The following is a 27,014-nucleotide window of genomic DNA, read 5'->3' as shown; positions in this document are numbered from 1 at the left end:
CCCAAATAACAAAATAAAAGAGTGTATATTTAAAAGCTAGGTTAAGTTGACTGACTGGTTTGTGAAGAATTTTCTTTCTTCCTTGTTTTTTCTTAATCACTTGTTTGTAGTAATATATCCCGTTCTGTCAACAGAGAGCATTTTAAAAGAATGAGAGTGTTACAAGGATCAAGTGTCTCTAACCTTGCGCCGTTTTCTTTAAAACGAGTTGGCTTAATGACACTTCTTGTACAATAACGTATTTTTCACCAAGGTTGTTAAAAAAAACATCCGAAGTAATGATTGAGGGAGAGGAAAGAGAGAGAAGGGGTTTGTGGAGAGAATGGTTTACAAATAATCTGAATGAGTATACACCGTTAAAAAAGAAAAACATGTGAGTTAAAACATTTCTTCAAACGGTCTTAAAAGAAAGTAATGTTAGTTTACGCTTCATTAACACTTTTCAATACAAGACGTCTTACGCTGAAAATTAAAGAAACTGAAATATATCTTAATAAAAGTAATAGCCAATTCAGGTCAATCATACCATCTGATTACCTTTGTTTTTCAGCCTTAGATATGGCTACGGCAATGTGAATTTCAATTATGTTGCGATATAATTATTATATTCATTCACTTTTGTTACGAAATCTTCTCGATAGCTGGCAATTACATTTTCTATAGCCATTCAAATAAAGCAGCTCTTTTCATCAACTTCTAATACGACATTTATTCTATGACTGACGCTAGCGATGGAATATCATATGTTCAGAACACTCGTTTAACAACGTTGATTTCCTTTCACCTAAATGTTCCATCATCTCTGCTTTCATTCTGTGGAGTGAAACTTGAGTACATTTTCATTGTTTCGTATACTGTTGCCCGAAGAAAATGTCTTTTTCTTTCTTGTGTGTGTGTGTGCTTTTTTTCATTCAGTTTAAGCTAAGATTTCCAATGAAAGAAACCAAAACAAAATGAATTCTGTCTTCGTTTGATTGAAACGTAATGTCGGTGTTTATCCAATCAATTGATTTATCATCTGTCAAACTTAATTGGCTTTGTTTCGTTATTAGTAATAAAACAAGTATATATAAGAAAAAAAATAACATGTCCAAATATTGAATTGATCCAATGTAGGGTTAAGTTGTACAGAAAACTTTGTCACTAATTACCATTTAGATCCTTGTGATCGTTGCTTTATCCCAGGTCGGCTCTGATTGAGCAGACCCACGGTCAAAGAGTTTCAGCCATGAGCACCACATCTTATTTTCAAACAATGTACCCTGGACTATATCTTCCATTATGTCCCTCATTTTTTAAAACGGTTACGGCTTGGCTTAAGGGGAATGTAAAGGTTATCTCTAGCTGATAGAGTGACTGCTCCTTGTTAGGTCAATTCCCACAATCTCGGCATAGACATGTAGAATGATGTGCTTCGGTTCAGTCAGTTGCAGTCTGTTCAAATTAATTGTGTTCGTTATATATTCAAATAAAAAACTTTGGGAATGACTTCGTCACACATAATAGCTAACAGTAATGCTTCCAGATAATGGAATCGGATTTTTCAATGAATTATAAAGAAACAGTTTTCGCAAATAGTGTTACTTTCGTTGTTTCCCCGTTTCACTTACCAATATGGGAACACAAAGTTCAGTCATTGATCTCCGCAATAATTTTCTTTTAAACTAAGTACCAAAAACCAAACCTGCTGAACAACAAAACCTTATCGTAGAACTTGACAAGGCTCTGATCAAAGACTCAAATGAAAAAAATGTATTTCCGCAGTGAAACGAAAGAAGACCAACCCCAGAACTAATGATTCTACAGGAAGCTGTGCCTCTCTAGTAAAATGCGAAATTAAGAAAAGGAAACAAACTCCAGCTTGCTACTCTCAATGTATAACTAGGAATCAGCAGCTTAATGACACTTTTGTGCTAAGAAACGTTTTTCTGTTTGAAGCACAACCAGCTTTAAGTAGCACAGTACATTTTTTTAAAAGCTCGAATATTCATATATGAAAGTTGGATGTTAAAACAAGAAGTGGGCTTTAACGAATTATGTTTGGAGAGAGACTTAGAGAAATTACTACAAAATAGATCAGTTACTAGAAGCGATTTGTACACACACATGACCACGTACATACACATACATATATACACACACATTATATGTGTGCAACGTGGGTGCATTATGTGTAGGAAAGAAAGAAAGAAAGAGAGAGAAGAATCTACTCTAATACAAATCTGTTAACTCTAATACAAATCTGTCAACCACGAAATGATGGAAGAGACAAAGTTGGCCTCGGCGGGATTTGAACTAGGAGTGACAAGAGCAGTTAATGAGACGATAAAGTCTCTGCTAATTGTCCGCCTTAATATATACACGCATACGCACAGTCATTTGCACACATGCACACGCGTATATATACACATGTATGAGAGAGGGTATGTCCTTATACTACCCAACTCATCTTTTCATGGAAAGGCGACTTAAAACGACGACGTCTGTGACGATGATGACGCTAGCAATCATATGAGTGCGTGTTTCTGTCTGTATGTCTGTACTTACATATGAGGTATTTATGTGGGAACCACTTAACCGTTGCCTCTTCATATGCTTGCGACTCGAAATCTCAGAACTGTCACAAAACAGGACTTTAACTTTTGCTTCTTTCAAAGCTTTGAAGTATATACATATGTTTGCACTTCAGTGTCGTTATCAAACAGTTTTATACATTTTTCTGTCATGTATTTATTATGCTTTTATATTATTATCAAAATTTACAACAGTATTACCAGGGCTACGATAAAATTGTCATTGTAGCACTATATTATATATTGAATGTGCGTGCGCGAGCGTATTTACGTTGTTCTATGACAGGCTGAAGAAAACGCACTGAATACATAGAGTAGGATATTGCTGATATCTATTACGCTGATTTCTCAAACTGGGCTGGCAGCAAGCAATGAAATAAGCATTCAGAGACCCAACCCACCCTTTTGCACCGCGTTGTTTCACTTAAATATATCTTGCATTTCGTCAGTCGGTAAAATTATGAGTTGCAGCAGGCAATACACACACACACAATATATATATATATATATATATATATATATATATATATTATATATATATATATATATATATGTTTAGAGAGAGGGAGAGAGAGGAGGAGGAGAGAGAGAGAGATAATGTTATAATAAAAATCACAAACGCTGTGAAATATATTATTTCTGTTATGACATTATCTTCCTTGTTTTAGCTGAGCGAGTGCTACTCTACTTGTTGAAGCCTTACAACATGAACTATATATATATATATATATATATATAGTGATAATTGATCGATAAGTAATGAGGCATTAAGCAACCCTGCATCCATTGTGCGTATTTTATCTTGTTTCTTCTTTCCTGTTTTTCCGTATGTTCCTTTTTGGCTTCCACCGCTGCTTGAGATACTCACATTCACACATATAGTAAAAGGTACGTGGCCAAGAGGTAAGGTCGTTGCACACACAATTGCAAGACTTTGGTTTCGATTCCCACATCGACAGTGTATTGTGTTCTTGAGCAAAAACGCTTCATTTCACGTTGTTCCCATAAATGGGTGACCCTATGTCGAACTGGCCGGCAGGGTGGTGTCTTTCGAAAGAAACAACAATACGAGAAGATGCATTGTCACCAGCGGTGTGTAACAGCATCCGATAGATTGGTCAATTCTGTGATACAGCTATATGTTGACAGAGAAATGCGAGGGCGATCGAGGTAGTTAGATTGTACGATAGCATAATCATCTTTGTTCATGCTTCTCAGTCCGGAGTGGCAGATGAACGAAAGGTCTAATTTTACATAGTCCTTTTACCTGATCTTCGTGGCCAGCGACTTCAATGGACATGTTGGGCAGTAATCTGATAGATTGCAAGTTGTAACATGGAAGCTATGCATTTAGTCCCAGAATTAAAGAGGGAACAAGGCTCTAGAAGTTCTGTAACGCAAACGATCTCATGATTTACAACGCGAACTTCAAGAAACCAACCGGTCACAAGTTCATCTATCAATCTGGTGGGCACACAAGGTATATTGACTACATTCTCACCAGAAAACGGGATAGAAAAATGCTTGGGTATGCAAATATATATGTGCGTGTGTGTCTCGACAGACGTTCTAACCAGAACTAGGGGCCTATCACTTTCAGGTAGTCTTGCGGCGCACTCGTTCATTATCATGAGTATTTCTATGTCCTTGCACAATTATTCGATAGTCAACGAGTGAAATAGTCAACTGTCGGCACTAGGCAAGCTTGGTGTGGAAACCAGTTTAGTCACCAACAACAAATTGTACCAGACTACATGCTACCAATAGCACTTGTGAGCGACCGGACATAGCTCTCTCTCTCTCTCTCTCTCTCTCACACACACACACACGTTTACTTATTCGTAAAACTGTTCCGGGGTTCTCCGTTTGAGATGCTTGAACTGAATGTATGTTCACAATGCTGTATATATGATTACTCACTGAAATGCACATATTTGGGCACTAAAAAATAGCATGCACACTCATTGCATGAGCGCAGATTTAGTGATGAATGCATATAAATATATGCACACGCAAACTCATTCATATATCCATGGATATCAAGAGCTGTCTTGACTGAAACAAAAGAGTTTTGTTATTTTATTTTAGGGACTTGCTTGAATTCTGAGAGGGATGGAGGACTTGGATAAATCCCAAACTAAGAGCGTACAGATAGATGCTTGCAACTGAAAATAATGCTTAACTAAACTCGGTTGTTGATAGGTTTTTGCACTTTAAATTAATAAAAAGCGGGATATGATTTCGCTGCTGTATAAACATGGAAAGTAGAAAGATGGGAGATAGTATAGAAAAATGAAAGCTAAAGGTAACAAAAGAAACTGTTTTGCCATCTGAGATATAGCTCAGTAGTAGAGTATCTATCTAAAGATCGATAGGTAGCAGATAACTCTTTCTTAAAGTGTTATTTTTCAAGCCAAACAGAGAACCTCTTCGTGGGCACTTGACCTGCAAGAAATAGTAACCAAATTTTCCTCAAATTATACACTTTCGCTTAAAAGAAGAAAGGATACATAAGGTAATGCAGTGCTTAAGAAAAAAAAGGTAAAATATAGAAAAACCAACGGAATAGTCACGAACGCCTTTGATCATAAATCTATTTGTTTAGGCTAATCTGGGGTTAGCCATCATCACCACTTGCAACAATAACTGTTTTTTCTGTCAGGACAACATAACTATATACAAACAGAAACAAGTTTTCTCAGTAATTAAAAATAATCCAACAGGATTTTCCAATTAAGAATATATTGCTGTTATTTACCCTCGGGTCAAAAAATTGATTGAGTAGACTTAGGTTCAAAGGGATTCCAACCACGACCATCGTACTTCTGTAGAGCTTCTAATAGTATATAATCCAGATTGTCCTTCATTGTTTAAAACGGTTAAAGGTTTGGTTTTGGAAAATTTGATGCTATTTCTCGCAGATCGAGCAACCTCTTAAATACCCCACATCGTTAAGACAGTATATTTGCTTAAAATAAGAACATTTTTCACAAAGCTGTTGATTACATTTATATTATGTCCTAAGAGAACGTAATCCTGACGACAGCCTAATTAAAAATTCGATCTCTCACCCTCAACACTGAAATTCTCATGCTTATGAAACAAGTTTTAACAGTTATTGTAACTACATTGTTACCAGTAATTACCCTGCAGTTTGCATTGTAGTAAAATACGATGTCTCTTTGTGTACATTGTTAATCATCATTAATTAACTCGTCAATATCTTAATATACATAACACCTTCTGATGCTTAGAAAAGAGACACACCCAAGTAAATATCAATAACACAACTCCGAATCATTGTTGTATTACGGATACTTACATTTAACTGACGTCATTAATGGAAATCGGTAATACTAAAGCATACAAACTCTAGTCTTCCACATAGAGGAATTCATTAATGCACTTCTATTTCATACAATATTCGTAACATGTTTAGATATGATCTATTAATATATAAACTAACCATCGTTACAGTAGTATATGGGCAATCTAATCCATTGCCTGTCCAAAGTATTTTCATAAATTTGTCTTAAAAGTTGAATGCTGTTTTCAGACTTTAGCTAACTCTTGTTTCATTTCATACGCCCTTTCATAAGTACTCAGTTACCCTGGTGGTTGAAACAAATTGAGGATGTGTATGATGCATGGACGCAAGGGAAATATATCTTGTGTATTACGTGTGATAAGTAGGACAGGCAAAGTGTTATTCAGACGTCAGTGAAACAGTCTTTCATAAATGGCGTAGTCTTTCATAATAAAGCGGAAGAAACATACTTCTAGAGTGCCCCCATTCGTCATGTCCAGCAATGTTGACATACTCCTTTTGAAGAATATATCGTAAAATGATTGGGTACCATGAAACGAACCATGTATAATTTGTCACTAATTATAATTATGAAAGCCAAGGCACCCAAACAACATATTTGGCAATTTCATCTCCCCACCCCTGCCTCCATCAGAGGTTTACAGCACTGAAAAGTAGTTGGTTATGATTGCTTCCAAAATTCAAGGGATTTTACAGCTCACATGTATCGGCATAATTTCTTTATCGGTATGCGTACCCTAGTTTAAGAACTCATGTTCTAGAGTTATGCAGCATGAATCAAACAGAAGAGTACTGAAATATTTAAATCTTATAGACACGTTTTAATAAAGACATACCTATACGCGCACTGGACATTTAGGACAAATTCCATCCAAAATTTAGACACGTGAACTAGTAGTTACAAAATATTTCATCTCTCACACGAACAAGAAACGACTGCTCGAGCAAACTACCAAAGAAACTATTGCTTGGTCGTCGTTCTACCTGCCACAAATAACAGTCAAATTTCGACTGTATGAAAGAAAAACCTTAGCTCATGTACTCGTGGTAGTCCTGGATTTAGACATGAAATTCCGAGCTATATAAAGCATGGATATTTTTATTAAAAAGTTACACACACAAATCTCACAGAAGTTAAAAACACATATGCTTTTTAATTATTCTGATGCTCCTGCCGATTGTGAGGTCCTAAACTGTAGTTTGTTATCCTATGCCTAAATCTGACACTGTACCTCTTGGCTCGCTGTACTTTAAAAAGCGGTTAAAATGTCTTTGATTATATAAGTTTGCTCAATGGAAGCCGACCGAAGCTACACAACAACACCTGTTTCAGTATTAAGATAATCTCGCGATGCAGTTCCAGATCCCGATGAATCCTTTTTTTGTTAACTATTATAAATGTGGGTATAACATATACTACTCTTCTTGTCGCCCTTTTCAAGCCTAGCCAGGCTCATGGGCCCGGTTTCCCGGTTTCTGTGGGGTATGTGTTCCTCGCAACTGGACGGGACGCCAGTCCATCGCAGCGTTACTCAAGAAACAGGAAGAGAGAGTGAGAGAAAGTTGTGGCGAAAGAGTACAACCCCTGCTGGAGCATCGTGGAGCTTTTATGTGTTTTCGCTCAATAAACACACACAACGCCTGGTCTGGGAATCAAAACCGCGATCCTCCGACCGCGAGCCCGCTGCCATAACCACTGGGCCATTGCGCCTCTACTATACTACTATTAGTAGTAGTTATTGTTGCAGTTGTCTGGCCCCGGGTTTGTCCTGATTGAGCAATTGGAAAGACCATCGCGCCTTTTTTAGGATTGCATTATGTAATGTATCATTTTTCTATTTAAGAGGATAAGGCACTTTTTGAGAGAGAGATTTGGCTGCTGCTGCCAGCATGTCGAGCGACATCGTTAGTTCATTGAAGTGGTCGATAGACGTAAAAGTTTGAGTAGTTAGTAGTCTAATAACGTTTATGAGAATTAGATGTATTGGTAACGCGTATGAAAAGATATTTAAACAACAAGTCATGTGTGTTATAGTGCTACTGGCCTAAGATGGACATTAGAGTTACTGCGGACTATATTATTCCCGTCTATCTATAAGTCTAGTTCTTAGCAGTGTGTGTGTGTATCTTTTATGCTTTATTTATTTCAGTCTTCGGACTACGATCATGCTGGGGCACCGTCTTGGCCCCAGTGCTTATTTTTAAAGCCTGATACTTATTCTATTGATCTCTTTTGCTTAACCGCTAAGTTACAGGAACTTATATATATATATATATATAATATATATATATATATATATATATATATATATATATAATGAAGGGTGAAATTAATTAATTTGGAATAATTAATTAATTAATTTCACTACTTGGTGTAATTATATATATATATATATATATAAAACATCTGACCTCTTTCAGTTTCCGTCAACCAAATCCACTCACAGGGCTTTAGTCGTTCTGGGGCGGACTATATTAGAATACTTTTGCCCAAGGTGCTGCGCAGTGAGACTGAACTGAAGACCGCACGGCTGGAAAGCATGCTTTTTAAATCCAGGCCGTATTAATGTTTTGTTATGTTATCCGACTGACTGCAATGTGTACTGATGAAAGGTGAAAAATATTAAATATCTGCTAATCTGTTTCGTGATTCAGTTTTAAATGTCAGCTGCTTCTAGTCTTTAAAGGAAGTTTTGAGACAACTTTCAACATGAGATAACCACGCCTCCTAAATAACATTCGATGGCCATGAACCCGTCTATTAAGACCTCTTCACCATCATGTATCCAAAAACAGTATTCCTGAGACCCTCCTATTTACATTCATTTACAACCATGCGGGTTCTGGTTCAGTCCCAGTACCCGGCACCTTGGATAAGAGTCTTTTACTGTAGCTCTGGACCAACTAATACCTTTTGAGTGGATTTGGTAAACGGAAATTGTGGTAGCCCGTCATATCTTTTACCTTTTATCTCACATTTGTTTCAGTTATAAGATTGTGGCCATGCTAGGGCCCCGTCTTGAATAATTTTTAGCTGAATGAATCGACCTCAGCACACACAAACACACACACACACACACACGTGACTGAAGTTTCGGCCAACTAAGCTTAATTGGCCGAAACTTCGTAGTCACTGTCAATACTATATTGCTAAAGAATAAATTGTACTCTACCAAATCTATTGAATAATCCTTCAATTTTCATGTAAAATAAATTCATGCATATGCAGTGTGTGTGTGTCATATTCACTCACTGTCAACTACTGGTGGTTTGTTTACGTCCACATAACTTACTGGTCCGGCGTAAGAGACCAATAGAATGTGTGATCGACAACCAAACCCTTCAAGGCGATGTACCAGCATGTCCTCAGTCCAGTGACAGAAACGATCCATAAAAGATATGTAGGGGATTACTACGCTTTGTAGCTTTTTTTTTCCATGTGATCGCTCAACTTGCTTGAAATATCTGCCAAATCTCCCTCAAAATACATTTAAATTACATCTTTCAAAACAATCCAAGAACACATTGCACAATGTAATCTCAGACACCATCTCAAGATCAACAGGCGGCGAGCTAACAGAATCGTTGGTTCGTCGAACAAAATGCCGCGTGGTGCTATTTCTTCCGACTCGTGTTCTGCGTTCAAATTCCTTTGAGGTCAACTTGGCCATTCATACTTTCGGGGGTCGATAATACTGGGTCGATGTAATCGACTTCTCCTTCCTCCTTAAAACTGCTGGTTTTAAACCAGAAACTATTATTATTTATACTAGCAGTATCACCCGGCGTTGCTCGGGTTTGTTTCGACCCTTTAAAATTGGAATTTTTGAAAAGTAAAATTTTTGCATTATGTAGCTTGTTATTCTCTTTAAGTGAACATTTTTCTGGTTGAAATACACCGAAAAATGGCGACACAGCAGTCAAAATTTCGTAAAAATATAAGGATTTTCAAAGAAAAAAAGCACATTTTTGATGTAAATAATTTTTGGTGTTAACATGGTCCGATTCTGCCATACTCTCAATTTTGGTCAACTTACGCCGCAGGGTCTCGGAGGAGATAGTGTTAGTTGAAGACTACCAAACCTGCCGTACACAGACAACTTCAGCTTTATATATAGAGAGATTAAATATGAATTTGAAGCAGCTCAATGTATATAAACAAAATTGAACACACAGAATGTGTGTGTTGTTAGTTCGTCGGGCGGTCGCGGTTTTTAGGCGTAAGATAATATATTCTCAATGTCCTTTGTGTAAAACACCTGAAAGTAAGTCACAGGCAAGCGAAACAACTTACATCAAATCTCTTTTTCTCGGAGCGACATACATCAATGTTTCGTCATTTTGTTAAGTCAAAATGATGACGAAACATCGATGTCTTTCGCTACGAAAAAATGGGATTTGATGTAAGTTGTCTCGCTTGTTTATGACTTGCTTTCAGGTGTTTTACACCAAGAATATCGAGAATATATTATCTTACGCCTAAAAACCGCAACCACCCGACGAACTAACAACACACACACCTTGTGTATATGTGTTCGATTTTGTTTATTATTTATATTACTTTATATTTTGCTCAAAAATTTCGTTTGCATACACATCTACTGGATTTAACTATCATTATTCTAATAATTGATGGCAAAGACAGCGAGTTTAGGCCAAGATATTTGTTGTGGTTGTTGTTGTTACGGTCAAAAGATTTCCAACTGTAACCGTTATGTTTTTTTTTTTCCTTTTATCTAGGATACATTTTTCAGTGTCTCTTTCCTTTCTTTAAAATGGTTTGCTGCGATTTCAAGGAAATTTGACAGCTATTTCTAGTAGGCTGAACGGGTGCGTAGAGGCTCTCTTGTCGGCTCTGACTTTGTCGGTAGTAAAATGTCGTCAATAATTCAGGTTTATGGGTCAAGCAGAAGTGTCTCGTATTTCATATCAAGAAGAAATAGTGAGTTATAAATCATAATGACGATAATAAAATCTTTACTTTTTTCTGTCACTGAAGTGTGGCCATGCTAGAGCATCTCTTTCGCGGGTTTAGTCGAACAAATCAACCTCAATACTTCGTTTTTAAGTTTAGTACTTATTCTATCGGTTATTTTGCCGAACCGCTAAGTTGCTGGGACGCTAAGCGATGGGGTGAACAAACACAAATACAAGCATATACATATACACGGACACTCACACCCTTACTCATACACACACATACCCAAGGTATTGATCAGTCCCGGGCTACAATCGAAGACTCTTGCGTAAGGTGCTGCACACGTGGTTGCACAAAAATTGGTTGTTGTTTTTGTTGTGTAACTCAAGTAAGCTTTGAATGAGCAGACGTATGATACACACTTTGTCCACTGGATGACTATATACAACTTCCAGATATCCATACTATGTGTCCACCTAACTTAGACTAATGTGCACACTACGACAGATACTTATTTCATATCTGTTGCAGTTTGACAATTGGGCATGTTTTTCTATAGCAACAATTATATTCAATTTCTTTCTCTACGCCTGTTATTACCGCTCTTATTGTAGTTGCCTAGCCCCAGATCATCTCTGATCGAGCAGATACGATGAAAGGCATGGACTTCAGTATTTTTTCTTCTTTCTCGGCAATATCTAAAACAGTATTATTCATTGGACACCTTCATAAGGCAGTAGAATGTCATATGAGGGAGATCTGGCTGCCACTTTCAGTAGGTCAAGAGACTATGAAAACTTGAATAACTTGTATTTCTGTACACCTTTTTCCCACCTGTCTCCGAGGCCCTGAAAATGGTCACAGACGCAGCCCTTATTCCCGAGTGATAAAATGTGATAAGGACGCACTGTTGTCCACGCATACGTATATATGATTATTCTTCTAGCCTAATACGTATCTCATTGAACAAATAGTAACCTGGTATCGAAAGTGATGTTGGCATTTATTGATTGTTCTCTAGCGATGTCTGTTTATCGTCTACTTAACATGCATATATTAATTTGGTCTTTCAGATCTCCTCCTGGACAACCTTATAAACTGTAAACTCCTTGAAGAGTGTATGCGAGATAAAATACGATCAACCGTCGTCCGACCACACGTCCATCAGCACACTAAACGCAAGAAGAGTACAATTCCCACTAATGATGACCAGAGATTCCGAAAAACCGTAAAAAGAACGTTTTCAGAAATTGGACGTCAATTCTCAGGAAATTTCAGTATGTAATCTTTATTCTTTTGCACTTTTTTCTAATTTCAATTATGTGACTGCGGCCGTTTTGGGGATCCCGTTTTGAAAGATTTTAGCCTATTATATCGACTTCAGTATTTATATCAGTCAATACCCATTTTTCAATCTTTGATTATCGAAATACTAAAGTACAGTTTTAACATAAAGAGGTGCAACAAAAAGATCGGTTTCTTTAGTCAGTTTAAACGTAAAAGATACTTACACGTGCGCGCATGCACACACACACATACATACACAGACATACACACACACACACACAAACACACGTAAGCAAACGCACTTACAAGACAGGCTTTTGTACAACTGCCGTCTGCCGCATTTCACTCAGAGAGCATTGGTCGACGCGACGTCATAGAATATACTTGTTCAATCCGCCAATATATCTCACATTCAGGTAGAGGACTTTTGAACCATACAGCCACACCTGCGACTTTGTTCATATACATATCTATTTCCGTTTAATATGTGTGTGTGTTCGTGCGCGTGCGTATGTAAACTACATGCATATATATGTACGTGATGTTGATAAGCCACAAAATTAGCAAAATATCGATAGCCATCACTCCTGAATGGGATCTGGGGCGAGTCGCCTCGCCTGTCTATGACTTTCACGTGTTTTACGAACCAGTACAAGGTAGTCATCCTTCAGGCGCTTTACCGCAGCGAACTGGCGAACAAACAAAACATATACATTCGTAAGTACATGCATGCATGCATACATACATACATACATACATACATACATACATACATACATACATACATACATGCATGCATACATGCATACATACATACATGCATGCATACATGCATACATACATGCATGCATACATGCATACATACATGCATGCATGCATGCATGTTTACGGAGATCTAAGTGTTTTGATGTAAGATCGTGTGCTGAAACTAAAGCAATTGCAGAGTAGAAGATATAAATTAACAATTCAGAAACACATTATGATCGTCTGCAGAAAAAATTACAAAGAAATGTTTTAGTGAAGTCGACGGTCTTTGTGTGTTTCGGAATGGCTAACTTATGTCTTCCACGCTGCAATCGTTCTCTCTCTCTCTCTCTCTCTCCCTCCCCCTCTCCCCCCTCTCTGTATGTATATATATGTATGTATGTATGTATGTATGTATATATATATATGTACGCATATATATGTATGTATATATAGTTATGTATATATATATGTATGTATATATATGTATGTATATATATATATATGTGAGTATGTATATATATATATATATATATATATATATATATACATGTATATACATGTAAATCTGCAAGTACGTATATATATATATATATATATATATATGTATATGTACACACGCACACACACACACAAACAAACAAACAAAATAGCTTCTAAATGGGTACAGGATAAAATAAAAAGCCTGTCATAAGTGTAGTATATGTGCTACTGCTGCAACTATTTAATGACCGGACAGCTCTGAATGAACAAGAAGTTACAGCTCTAAACATCTCGTTCTTTTGTCGGTCACATTGTAAAAGATGGTAGGGTGTAATTTGAAGACATGTGGCCGTTATTTCGTGTTAATCCACCGATAAATGCATTGTGTTTTTTTATATAGTAGTACGATCATTTATAAAATTATTCAGCAATGGAAACCTTGGAGAATAAAGTCTTTAATTACAAGAAATTCAAAGATATATCCAATTGTACAGTAATATTATAAACGATTTAATACACTGTGTTACATAAATTTTGACTGTAATTTATTATTTTAGTAGAAAGCAATGTTTGCTCCAAGTCAAACTTTAAAGTTAATTTAATCGACTACACCCGAAATAGTTGGCTTTGAACCAATATTAGAAATCATTAAGGCAGCGAGCTGGCAGAATCGTTAGCACGCTGGGCAAAATGCTTAGTGGCATTTCGTCTGTCTTTATGTTCTGAGTTCAAATTCCGCCGAGGTCGATTTTGCCTTTCATCCTTTCGTGGTCGATAAAATAAGTACTAGTTGGGCACTCGGATGGACGTAATCGACTTACCTCCTCCCCCCAAATTGCTGCCTAGTGCCAAAATTTGAAACCAATATTAGAAATCACTATTTTCGCGACTTCATGCATTCAAATATTTAGTAGAATTATTCAAACCTTTTACAGGAAGAAAACAATTGCATGTCATTACACTTTTGTACATTTGGAGTAACATCAGAGATAAACCAGCTTCCGATTTATAACATTTTTAATGCAATTTTCTTATTCCAAAAGTTCTCTAGAATTAAGATATAATCTTTCAACATGTGTACTTGCCATTATACCAAACATCAAAGAATTATTGTTCTTCATATTACCATTTACTTTTTTGTTTCTATTCATGTTGTATTTTATATGTGACCAACATTTGTAATGTTACAAGTAAAAACAATGCTTGGAGGACAAAATAACAGTCATTAATTAAAAGATATCTGTTATTTGTTCAACGACTTAGCAGTGGAAACATGATGAACCAAAAGCGTTACAAAAAAATTAGCTAGTTGAAAGTAAGTTGATGTATTTGTACCTGTAAACAATAATTTTGCTTTTATTTTATCGTAGAGGGTTCGAGTCACTCAACGTTGGCCCCAACGAAGCCAGACTCTTTGCTAAAAGGAATCAACAGTAGTCCAAATATTGAAATGATGAATGGTGGACTTCCAGAATCAGCATCTTCTCTAAAGGTAGTGTCATTCTTGTCATTGTCATCATTCGTCACTGTTGTTGTTTTTAGCACCCCTTTCAAAGAAAACAAGGTTTAGAAAGCTCCCTCAATTATTCTTACCAGAGTTCAATCTAACCTGTCAAGATGGGTTAATTCCACAGGAATTTGCCATAAAATATGTATCTATTTATTTTTTTAACCATCGGTCATCCCTGATCAGGCTGATCTATGATCAAAAGAATTCAAGCCGACATTTTGGTAATATCTAAGGATATATTGTCCAGCCCGCCCATTCCCTTTTTTAAAAGAATGATATAATTTTCAGGGAGATTTTGCAGCTATTACTTAGCAGGTCGAATTCCCTTACTGCCTCGCTGGTGTCTTATTGGTGGGCACGTGTGTGAGTGTTCAAAGAAAAGGACAATCTAGCGGCTGTGGGTCCTACAGATGGGGACAAGTGCAAAAAAATGTGGTTATGTACATGGTGTAGGCATGAATGAATGAAGGGTATAAAGGTATTTATTGGTTCAAAATTTAACTTGTATATTTGTTAGTCAGTGTAGTGTTTGTTCGTTTGTGTTGAAGTATAGAGGAGAAAGTACAAGGACCCTTTATGAGGTAAGCTTATTCTGTTTGTGAATGCTTTCTTTTGTTAATTCTATTGTGACATAGAGATGTCTATGGAATACGTAATGTCTTTGCGCAAAAATATCTTGTTCAAATATTTTCCAGTGACAAACCTATGTCTACACTGAACGCATAATAAGTGTAATTATTAATTACATCATTTTAGGCAACTAACCTTTTGTGCACATGATAATTTATGTGCATATTAATTATGGAGGTTATGTTTTCATTGGCGTTGGTTTGTCCATCTGTGTGCAAAATAACTCAAAAAGTTGTGAACGGTATTAGATGAAACTTGCAGGAAAAGTTGGTAATAACACAAGGAACAGATGATGAAATGTTGGTAGTGATCCGGGAATGTTTATGGTAGAGGAGTAGGGGCTAAAACCGGTTTGGGAAATTGTGCGATTTTCAGCATGCGTGGAAATGAGCTGCTTGGCGGAGGTCTACGCTCTCCGAGTGCTTTTCTACTTTCTTTTGCGTTAGTGGTTGTAAAACGTGTGTGTGAGTGTGCGCACATGAAACAAGGGCTTAGTGGAAGTATGCATTTTAATTGGTGTGTTGCGCTGGTGTCTCGTGTGTAATGTCACGTGTACTGATTGCAGTCGAAGTCCAGGGATAGTTTGTATATAGTTTGTCGTTGTTCATGTTAAAAATGACAGTAGCCATATATTCTAACACAGGCTGTGTGATGGTTTTTGTAGTTCTGTTGGTCCCTTTTTGGAAGCAGCGGGAGCTTTACGTATGTTAAGTGATTCGTGTGCTTTAGCTTTGGTATTTTTGATGTGTTCAGCGTTTATTATTTTGACGCTCTTTTGGTTTTCGATACATATATCTCAAAACCAAACAAGCAGGGAAAATACAAAAATAGACTTGGATACCTTGAATAAACGGAACTAGTATGCAGACGCTTAGAAGTTGCAAAATGATCTGTCTAATAACCCTTTAGCATTTTATTATTTAAAATTTTTTTCTATGTATTGAAAAATTTAATGGTTTTAATTGCAATACATTTGTTTAAAACAAAAATCGGATCTTTTCCTTTTGAACGGCAGTTTGTAACATAATTTCTAGGTAACTAAAAAATTTTAAACTTCGTATACTGGTAGAATGTGTTTATAAAACATCATTTTCTCTTGGCTTTATTGAGAAAATTCTATAGGTTGTAACATATTTCGTCTAAAATTTCTTGCATTTCGGCAATTTTAACCAATCAATTACTTCCATTGACGTAAATAACATTCTGTGCATAATGAATATGTCCCTCGTTTAAGAAACAGATTGGGTTTATTTACATTCGTGAAGAAAAAAGATACCCTCCCCCCACCCCTAACCCTAACAGCAAAACAGATTGAAATGCAATAGATCGATACTAGGGTTATAATTATGGGTGACAATTTCATACAACACCGCTATAAAAAACTTAGCGGTGTCGTATGAAATTGTCACCCATAATTATAACCCTAGTATCGATCTATTGCATTTCAATCTATTTTAGATTTAGGGTTAGAGTTATGGTTAGTTAGGATTAGGGGTGGGGGAAGGGTATCTTTTTTCTTCACGAATGTAAATAAACCCAATCTGTTTCTTAAACGAGGGACATATTCATTATGCACAAAATGTTATTTACGTCAATGGAGGTAAATGATTGGTTAAAATTATGTTACAAACTGCCCTTCAAAAGGAAAAGATCCCTGAAGTCTAATAAAGTTGTTAAAGTAACTTCGAAAGGCTTACAAATAAGATAATAATCATACCGCCGCACTTCTATAAACGTGTTACAAATTGGAGAAGATGGAGACGTGGAGATGGCATAGAATCATGGCTTAGTTGGTTGAAGCTTCGAAGTTACTGTCAGTACTATTCTTGTTTAAGAATAATAAATTTGCATTTAGCACAAGGTGTTGAATAATTCTTTAGTTTAATGTAAAAAAATTTTTCATCATAATTCGACATTCGCACGCCGGACAAAACGCTTAGCGGCATGTTCTGATCTCAAATTCCACCGAGGGTTGACTTTATCTTTCATACTTAAGAGGTTGATGAAATAAGTGCTAATCAGGCACTGGGGGTGGGGTGATCGATATAATCGATAAGCCCCTTACTCCTGAATTTCAGGCTTTGATATATCCGTCGAACCGATATCAGCATGAAAAACGGACATTAAATGGTGATGATGATGATACATATACATCACGTGATGATACGTTAAACTAACTTGCATATTTCACGACTTCCTCTCTCTCTCTCTCTCTCTCTCTCTCTCTCTCTCTATCTATCTCTCTCTCACACACACACACACAAACAAATGCAAGCATAGGAGAAAGTGAACGATACAAAGAACGAGAAAGAGAGTGTGTGAGAAAGTGAGTGATACAAAGAAAGAGAGAGAGAGAATATGCTTACTCAACGCATCTTCTTCATAATCACATCACCGTAATCATCGTCATCACTATAAAAACTACCAACACCACCACCGCCACCACTACCATCATCATCGTCGTCGTCTTCATCATTATTGACATTGTTTGTAAAGGCGTGGAGTGAAGTTTTTGAACTTCGTGGAATTTTCTTTCGGGGTCAATGGGGAAAGCAGTTTATGAAATAATGTCGGCACTGTAACACATTCAGATATTTTATCATTTTACACTTATTTATTTAGCATGCATTCCAGTCTTTAATTAATCATACAGCTGGTATAATAAAGCGCGGCTACAACGAACAACTCTTAGTTTACCAGTTGAAATAAAAAGAAAGTAACCTAATTTAAAACTAATAAGTATTCGTGTTGTCGTTATTAGAGTTGCAGTTGTTGATGTTTAACCCCAGGTCATCCTTGATCAAGCAGATAGACGTATGAACAAAGATGTATCAATCCTGGTCATCGCGTCTTTCTTATTTTTATTTTATTTTCTCAAGCGTAATGTCTCTTCGACTAAGTTATATGTCCTTCCTTTTTTTTTTAATGATGTAGGCAGGGGCGGACTGAGCTGTCGGTCAATTGGACACTGCCCGAGGGTCCGGACCTCTGAGGGCCCCGCACTTTACATGTTAACTCTACTAAAACACCCATTCAAAGTGGCTCGGTAAACAGTTATGCCCGAGTGCCCGTTATACTCTCAGTCTACCCCTGGTAGTAGGTATAATTAGGGGAAGATTTGGCTGCTATTTCTTGTACATCGATTGACCATTCGGAGAATTCCTTCGTTGGCTCGTGTTACAATTGTTTGTTCTACTTGGGATTAGGATTGTATCCTGTGATGCTACATTTTTGCTTTCATACAAGTTGGACTGGAGAAACGTGAAATGAACGACAATATTAGTGTTTTGTAAACACATATTTACATGTATGATTTACTTTCGTGTCACCACGAAATGAACACCAAGTAAGGATCGTGGTATTTAACTAGAGGTTTCAAAAAAGGCTTACATTGTTCAGTTGAATATCTTAGTTGCTACGTGTATTGTGTCGTTTATTCATGCCAATGTGCGAGTGGTGTGTGTGGTGGTGGTGTGTATGTGTGGTAGGTAGTAAGAGACTCTTTAGAAGACCTGAACAACAGAAACGTCCTCAGTAATGTCTCACCCGTGCAAATGTTTTGGCCCTTAGTTCCTACCTTCTAAAGGGACTAAACTGCAAAATTATCATGACTCATGATACTTCTCTGTTACTACATATTTTGCTACTGTTTACACTGCACCCCTCCTGGGTATTTAAGATATACCAGAGCGGTATGAAGGCGGCGAGCTGGCAGAATCGTTCGCACGTCGGGCGAAATGCTTAGCAGTATTTCGTCTGCCGTTACGTTCTGAGTTCAAATTCCGCCGAGGTCGACTTTGCCTTTCATCCTTTTGGGGTCAATAAATTAAGTACCAGTTAAGCACTGGGGTTGATATAATCGACTTAATCCCTTTGTCTGTCCTTGTTTGTCCTCTCTGTGTTTAGCCACTTGTGGGTAGTAAAGAAATAGGTATACTAGAGCCAAGGTACATTAAGTGTCATAACCAGTTCAGTGTGAAATACCAGTTGACTGTAGGGAAAAGTATGCCTTCTAAAAATTCGCTTCCATTCCACCCTGACCAGACCAAAAGTAAATACATAAATTTTCATGTGACAGAAAGCAAATAGAAGAAAATACTTGTTGCTGGGTGGTAGAGTGAGAAAGAAAGAAATATACTGTTCTGTTGCTAGGAAGAATTAAAGGAATATAAAAAAACTGCCAGAGACACATTCTGTTTTGATAGGAAAATAAGAATTACAACTTTAAATCTACTGATTATGATGTTTATTTTTTCATTTTCTGAGGACAGATAGGGATTCCACTATTTGTTGTTTCTGTCATTGAGCTGTCATTAATAGATACTGGTATTGCTGTGTTACTGTTTAGCTGGTCAGGGTTTGGCATGGCTGGCAATTATTGCACCATAGCTGGCACTGTAATTTTCTATCTGAAGTGAAGAGACAAAGGAATCCTGTGTGGAAAAAATTTAAACTTCAAACAGGAAAATAGGGTCACTAAACCATAAAAATTAAATAAAAATTAAAAATAAAAAGAAAGAAACAACTGGTGTATACCATAGTGTTAGCAGTATGTTATATTTGCAGTAGGCTGAGTGACTTTATAGAGACGCCTGCCTTGCATTGTATAACATACAGTATATGTTGTTTCTGCTAATGTTGTTTTTATACTAATTTTCTGTGTAAATTAATATTCAAATATTTAATCACAATACCAACTAATGCATGATGTGCAAATTAGTCTAGCTATTTCTGATAAGTACCAGTTTGTGACTGATTTAAATAGCAATTGATATGAAATTCTCTTCATATGTAAGGGGCACTGATTTTTTAACAAGTGATCACCCACCTATGGTTTCATAGGCAATCTCCTCAATAAAAAAACTTTATCAACATTTGTTTACTTTACATAGGCATTACAAAAAGTACAGTTCTATATTTAAGGCTCAAAATTTCCCCGAGACACCTGATGAAGGCTAGAGGGTACATCAGCCAAAACGTTGTGTTAACAACAAACAAGAAGAGGACAAATATCCGTCAAATGTAAACAATGTAAATAATTACAAAAGCAATCTAACTACATTAAATTTATCTTAAAATTTCCTAATATTTATCTCCACTCTTTTTCTTTCAATGTATCTGATAATTGCATTAGTACTCAGTTATAAAAAAATTCAGTGTTGAAGACCAAGTGCTGTGTTTTCATAAATGGGTTGATTTTTACCTTCTTACAATATGGTCACTGTTCTTTTTGCAAAGTAAATGTTCATTAAGCTTCATTAGAGAAGTTATCTCTAATTGCAGCTAAAAACATTTGCTTTGTGCTGAAACAACAGTAGCATGTTGTAAGAATATGAATAAACCCATATATATATATGTGTATGTGTGTGTGTATATGTGTATGTATATATATGTATATATACATAGTTGTGAATATCCTAGTGAGCTAAGGTATATTTTGTTTATTTTTTCAGCTGAATGAACAATTTATGAAGAAGATACCTACGGGAGCAGAAGTGGCAAATATTTTGGTTGGTGAAATAGACAGTCTTAAATATCAAGTGACGGCTTTCATCAGACTCCAGCATCCAAGATTAATGGACATGGCTGAAGTGCCGCTTCCAACTCGGTTTGTTTTTTTCTGTTTGGGACCACCTGGAAGTCATGGGAAGGTCTATGAAATTGGACGATCCATCTCAACTATAATGGTAGATGAGGTAAGATCATCTTATTGACTGTAGTTATATTACATTTAATGCTAAAGTTGAACAATATCTGCCTGAAGCATTAGATCTTTTCGCTTCTCATGGTAAACTAACTATTATGTGTTATTTTTGATTGTTATTTTTATTCACAAATTCATTATGGATTAACGTTTGGCAGAAACTTGCATAATCTCTTATCTTTCTTTTACTTGTTTCAGTCTTTAGACTGTGGCCATGCTGGGGCACTACCTTGAAGAAATTTTTTTTTTTTAATTGAATGAATCAACTCCAGTACTTAATTTCTTAAAGCCTGGTACTTATTCTATCAGTCACTTTTGCTGAACTGCTAAGTTACAGGGATGTAAACACACCAACATTGGTTGTCAAGCAATGGTAGGGAACAAATACAGATGTAAAAATATACAGCTACTAGGGAGTACCCGAAAGTAACCAGAAGCATTCTCTGGGGAGAAGCTCGTTGTAGTTCAGGCTTTCACTGCTAGAAGCCACTTGATGCAACCCTTGGGCATCAGTTCACCGACTGGTGTTGTCGAGTGGGGTCATACTGCCACATTGTGTGTCTTTGTTTTGCAGTGCTTCTCTCTAGTAGTCAATTTTTATGATGGGTGAAATAAAGGAACAGCATGCTTTTGTGAAATTCTGTTTTCTGTTGGGAAAAACGGCAGCTGAAACAGATGTCATGCTTCAACCAGCTTACAAAGCTGCTGCCATGAGCAAAACACAAGTTTAAGAGTGGTTGTCACGTTTTAGGACCAACTTTGTTCAGGGCGACATTGACTTCCTGATCCAATAAAAATATGAAAATTCATGAACTGATCTTGGAGGACCATCACTGAACAAGTGACGAACTTGTTGATATGACTGGTGTGTTCTGGAGCTCCTGCCAACGAATTTTGAGTAAGGAATTGTGAATGAAAAGAGTTGCAGCAAAATTTGTGCCTCACTTGGTTACAGAAGATCAAAAGCAGTCACGACTGAATGCATGTCGTGAGCTGAAAGAACAGTTGGAAGTTGATCTGAGCCATTTTTCGAAGGTCATCACTGGTGATGAAAGCTGGTGCTACAGATTTTACAGATGTGGAAGAGGTGAAGAAAAAAATGATGGAGACGTTAAAAGGCATCACTTAGCAAAGAGTTCCACCATTGCTTCCACTAGTGTAAAAGTGTCTGGACCAATGCATTGCTTCAAATGGAGAATACTTTGAAGGCAATAAAAGTGTAAACATGTAAAACCAAATGAATGAAATAACAATGCAAAATTCCGGTTTCTTTTGGGTACCCTCATATGATAGGCTTCTACCAAATCTACTCTCAAGGCTTTGGTCAGTCAAGGCTATCGTAGAAGACATTTGCCCAAAGTGCCATGCTTGTGCCTTAAGTATTAAGTTTTTAAAGACATCCTTCTGTGTTCACATGACAGTCTCCTTCTTGAGCATATAATCTTGAAATCATCCAAGTTTCTCTGGTGTTTAAGTGACTGCATGTACAAGATTCACCACTGAATGAGATGCTAGTTTGTCACAAAGGTTAACGCCATCTCCTCTAGCAGCTGCTTGTACTGGCTTTCAGCTGGGTGGATTGAAGTAACATGAAGTGAAGTGTTTTGCTCAAGATCACATCATGCCTCCCAGTTCAAAAATCAAGCCCACAACATAATAATCATAATAACAACTAAAAGGACACACACCTTCAAACATTGCAATCTAGTACAACCTACAAAAATACAATCACTTCTCATATCAAAGAAGCAATCTCTGTCTCACCTTCACTAGCCTTGATCAATTTTCAATTAAAATCAAAACTAATTAGTTTGCTACTGCCTCCAGCATATGTGGCTGTGTAGTAAGAAGCTTGCTTCACAACCACATGGTTCTGAGTGCACTCCCACTGCATGACACCCTGGGCAAGTGTCTTCTACCACAGCCTACCAAAGCCTTGTGAGTGGATCTGGTAAATGAAAACTGAAAAAGCTCATTATATTTATATATTTGTGTGTGTGTGTATGTGTACCTTTGTATCTTTGTTTGTCCTCCATCATTGCTTGACAACTGGTGTTGGTGTGCTTACATCCCCTGTAACTTAGTGGTCCAGCAAAAGAGATCTATAGAATATGTACCAAGGTTAAAAAAAAAAAAAGTACTGGAGCTGATTCATTTCACAAAAAAATCCTTTGAGTTGGTGCCCCAACATGGCTTCAGTCTAGTGACTGCAACAAGTAAAAGATTAAGATGAAAGATACTTACATCTCATTCTCTCATCATCTCTACTGGCAATCACCTACCAGTCCACATACTAACCACTTTACCCTATCCTTCCTCCACCCTCTCCAGCCACTTATTTCCAGTAAACATCAGCTTATAGAAGTTGAAGCAAAAAAAATCAACTGTATCATTCTCCCCAGTCTCAGAAGACTTTGGAAGGTCATGGTCACTGGCCCTTTTCTCCCAACTAAAGTCATAAAAAAGTAGTATGCCAGCTTCTCAATAAAAGTCATACAACATCTCAAGAACTGCTGCAGTAGCCAAGATCTTACAAGAAAAAAATCCTCTAAAATCCCCAAAAATTTCAAGGAAAGGTGAAGTGTTGGCCTCATGATAAAAAAAGACATTTGCTTATGTCACTCTAAAGCACATGCCACTTCATGCGCTATGATCACAGGACAGGTTTTTAACATGATCACCAACATTAAGACTGTGAAGCTGTTTTGCCACACCAATCACGAGGACCGTGCCATGTGGAAAACTCTCCACTGGGTTCCGCTTTGCACTGATGACACTGGCAGGGCTTTTGCTGGTGCTTTTGATTGGTGCCATGACCCTACTGTAACAATGGGGGGGCTGGCAGCACTGGTGATATTGCCACAGCTAGAGTGATTTTGGTCCATATTGCACAGATGACCAGAGGAGTCAGCATCACATTGCTCAGTATCTATTGCCATATCGGAGGTGTGACTTTGTGGTAAGACATTTGCTTCTCAACCTCAAAGTTATGGATTCAGTCCTACTACATGGCACCCTGGACCAATGTCATCTAATATAGCCCCAGGCCAACCAAAGCTTTATGAGTGGATCTGGTTGGCAAAAACTAAAATAAGCCTGTTGTATATGTGTATACATCTATGTTTGTGTGTCTCTGTGATTGTGTTCGTCTCATATTACTGCTTGATAACCAGTGTTAAATTGCTTATACACCCATTAATTAGCACTTCAGCAATAAGAACCTAACATAATAAGTAACAGGCTTAAAAAAAAGTAAATAGTAAACCTTACAAGGCAGTGCCCCAACATGGCCATAGCCCAATGACTGAAACAAGTAAATGCAAAAAAATGATTAAAAAAAAAAAGAGCAGGCAAAATGCTGCATCCAGCCCAGACACAGAATGTTTTCAATTTTATTTAAGTCATGTTAACATTTCAGGGATACTAAAACAGTATCATTAACATTATAATACATAGATTTATCAAATGAATTCCAGATGTTCAAATGATATTATGCCACATTTGTAAGTAGTACAGAGAATGAGAAATAAATGTAAGTATTAATAGATGTGTATTTAATATAATATACTGAATGTTCACCATTTAGGAAAGGGAGAGGTAGTATCTGACTGGAAATCAGGTAAAGAAAATACAGGATAGTGTGTTGAACAAACCTAAAGTTGATACAGAACTTAAGTATTCTACCTCAAAGTTTATAGCAGAAATATGAAATCCTACTGAATGACAGATAGTAAATGAGTCATTCAGTAGGATTTCAGTAAAAGAGATGGAATGTGTAATTGAGACATGGTCCCCAGATGAACTAAGGGTGGAGTGGAGCAATAATTCTGAATAAGAACTAACTTGGACTGTGACAATTCATCCTACTCATGCCAGCATTGGAAACTGGCATAAAATGATTATGATAATGACAATGATGGTGACGGCAACGATGTTGTTGCTGTTGTTGTTATTGCTTATTCTCATCCAGCCATTGATTCATCCATCTGTCCATTCAGGTCGGGCGACTTGCCCGAATCAGTGTAACTCTTTCATGCCAGACGTCCCGATCAAGTGATGAGACATGAATGTCTGGCCTGAGTTTTAGTCCCATTGGTCTTTCCCTAGCTGAAATACCTCATCTGTCTGTGCAGCCTATGACTACAGATGATAACAGTAGTTCACTAAGTGAACTGATTGTTGACAGTTTGTTATTTGTTCATTTGCACAGTGTCTAGTGATATTTGTATTGGTGCATTAAGTTGATCTGCTAAAATAGTTTGTAGGAGTGACTGTGTGTATAGTAGCTTGCTTACCAACCACATGGTTCCGGGTTCGATCCCACTGCATGGCACCTTGGACAAGTGTCTTCTACTATAGCCTCGGGCTGACCAAAGCCTTGTGAGTAGATTTGAGAGAAGGAAACTGAAAGGAGCCCGTCGTATATATGTATATGTATATATATATATGTGTGTGTGTGTGTGTGTCTATGTTTGAGTGTCTGGGTTTGTCCCCCCAACACCACTTGACAACCGATGCTGGTGTGTTTACGTCCCCGTAAATTAGCGGTTCAGCAAAAGAGACCGATAGAATAAGTACTAGGCTTACAAAAGAATAAGTCCTGGGGTCAATTTGCTCGACTACAGGCGGTGCTCCAGCATGGCCACAGTCAAATGACTGAAACAAGAGAGAGAGAGTAAAAGAGTATCCACCATACTGCACCCTATGATTTCAATGTAACCTAGCTCGATTAGTTGCATGCTATTTTAACACAAAGCTCGGATCCTAACAAGTGCTGTTACTCTAAGTCAAAGTTGACCTGGGAACAATAATGGCTAAGAGGTGGTTCCACACTCTTCAAAACTGTGGGATACTCATCGGAGTCCCACATCCCAATGCAGTTTAAAGTCATACACAGAGCATTTAATCTGAAGTCAATCTAACTGAGCAAGGCTATGATCAAGGGTACTCAGCTTATAACTATCCCATCATTTTAAGAGTTATTCAAGACTACATTCGTTGATGTGTTCTACACTGCCCCTTTCTAGGGAGTAAGATGTGATTTAAGGTAGATTTGGCTGCTATTTCTTGCAAATTGAGTGACTTCATAGATATTTTTCTTTAGCTCTCTTTGCATATGAGTGGTAGTAAATGACTTAGCTTTGATTGATTTTGGCTGATCTGGATCTACCTGCACTCTGAGTTCAAATCTTGCTGAGGTCAACCTTGCCTTTTATCCCTTTTTTATGGTCAATAAAAAAAAAAGTTCCAATCAAGGTAGTGGTTTGCCAAGACTGTCAAAACATCAGAAAGGATTGGATGCCTTGTGGAATTTGTTCCAGCTTTTGGTATTCCGAGTTCACACCCCACATTGGCTTACTTGTATGTTATACTTAATTTGTCATTCACTTTAACAGCACTACCTGACATCTTGGATACCTTTAGTGGAGTCCATTCTATTGCATGTATTCTTAGAGTGTCAGTCCAGATGCTTTGCAGTATTTATTCCAGTTCTTTATGCTCCGAGTTCAAATTCTCTCACGGTCAACTTTGCTTTCATTCTTCCAGGTATGATAAAATAAAAAAGTATTGATATGTTTTTCTTCTGGCATTTCGTAGAAGTCAGAACATGTATCACCACCTCTGTGATGTTCTTGTTTCCTGACACAGTAACAGAAGCAAGAAAAATGAGTCAATGAAGTCAACTTTTAAGAAATAGCAACTAAATCTCCCTCAAATCACACTTTACCATCTTTAGAATAAAGAATGTATTGGGTAATGTAGTTGGTGAAAAATTATATCTGAAGAGACAGGGAGTGAGACATAAGTAAAATGTTAATGTTTATAGTCTTGCTTGA

The 27,014-nt window shown here is 37.1% G+C and overlaps 1 protein-coding gene across 2 annotated transcripts in view; it reads left to right on the top strand.

The window, feature by feature from the left end:
* Nucleotides 1-27,014, top strand: part of LOC115210631 (electroneutral sodium bicarbonate exchanger 1) — a 154,218-nt gene that overhangs the window by 88,513 nt on the left and 38,691 nt on the right. For both annotated transcript variants that reach the window (XM_036502036.1, XM_029779276.2), the window contains exons 5-7: nt 11,893-12,096; nt 14,704-14,825; nt 20,927-21,169. In XM_036502036.1, the coding sequence (XP_036357929.1) occupies nt 11,893-12,096; nt 14,704-14,825; nt 20,927-21,169 (569 nt within the window). The remainder of the gene's footprint in view (nt 1-11,892; nt 12,097-14,703; nt 14,826-20,926; nt 21,170-27,014) is intronic.

The sequence above is a fragment of the Octopus sinensis genome, linkage group LG4, assembly GCF_006345805.1.
Source record: "Octopus sinensis linkage group LG4, ASM634580v1, whole genome shotgun sequence".
Taxonomy (NCBI): Eukaryota; Metazoa; Mollusca; class Cephalopoda; order Octopoda; family Octopodidae; genus Octopus; species Octopus sinensis.
This window is presented reverse-complemented; position numbering and strand designations above follow the sequence as displayed.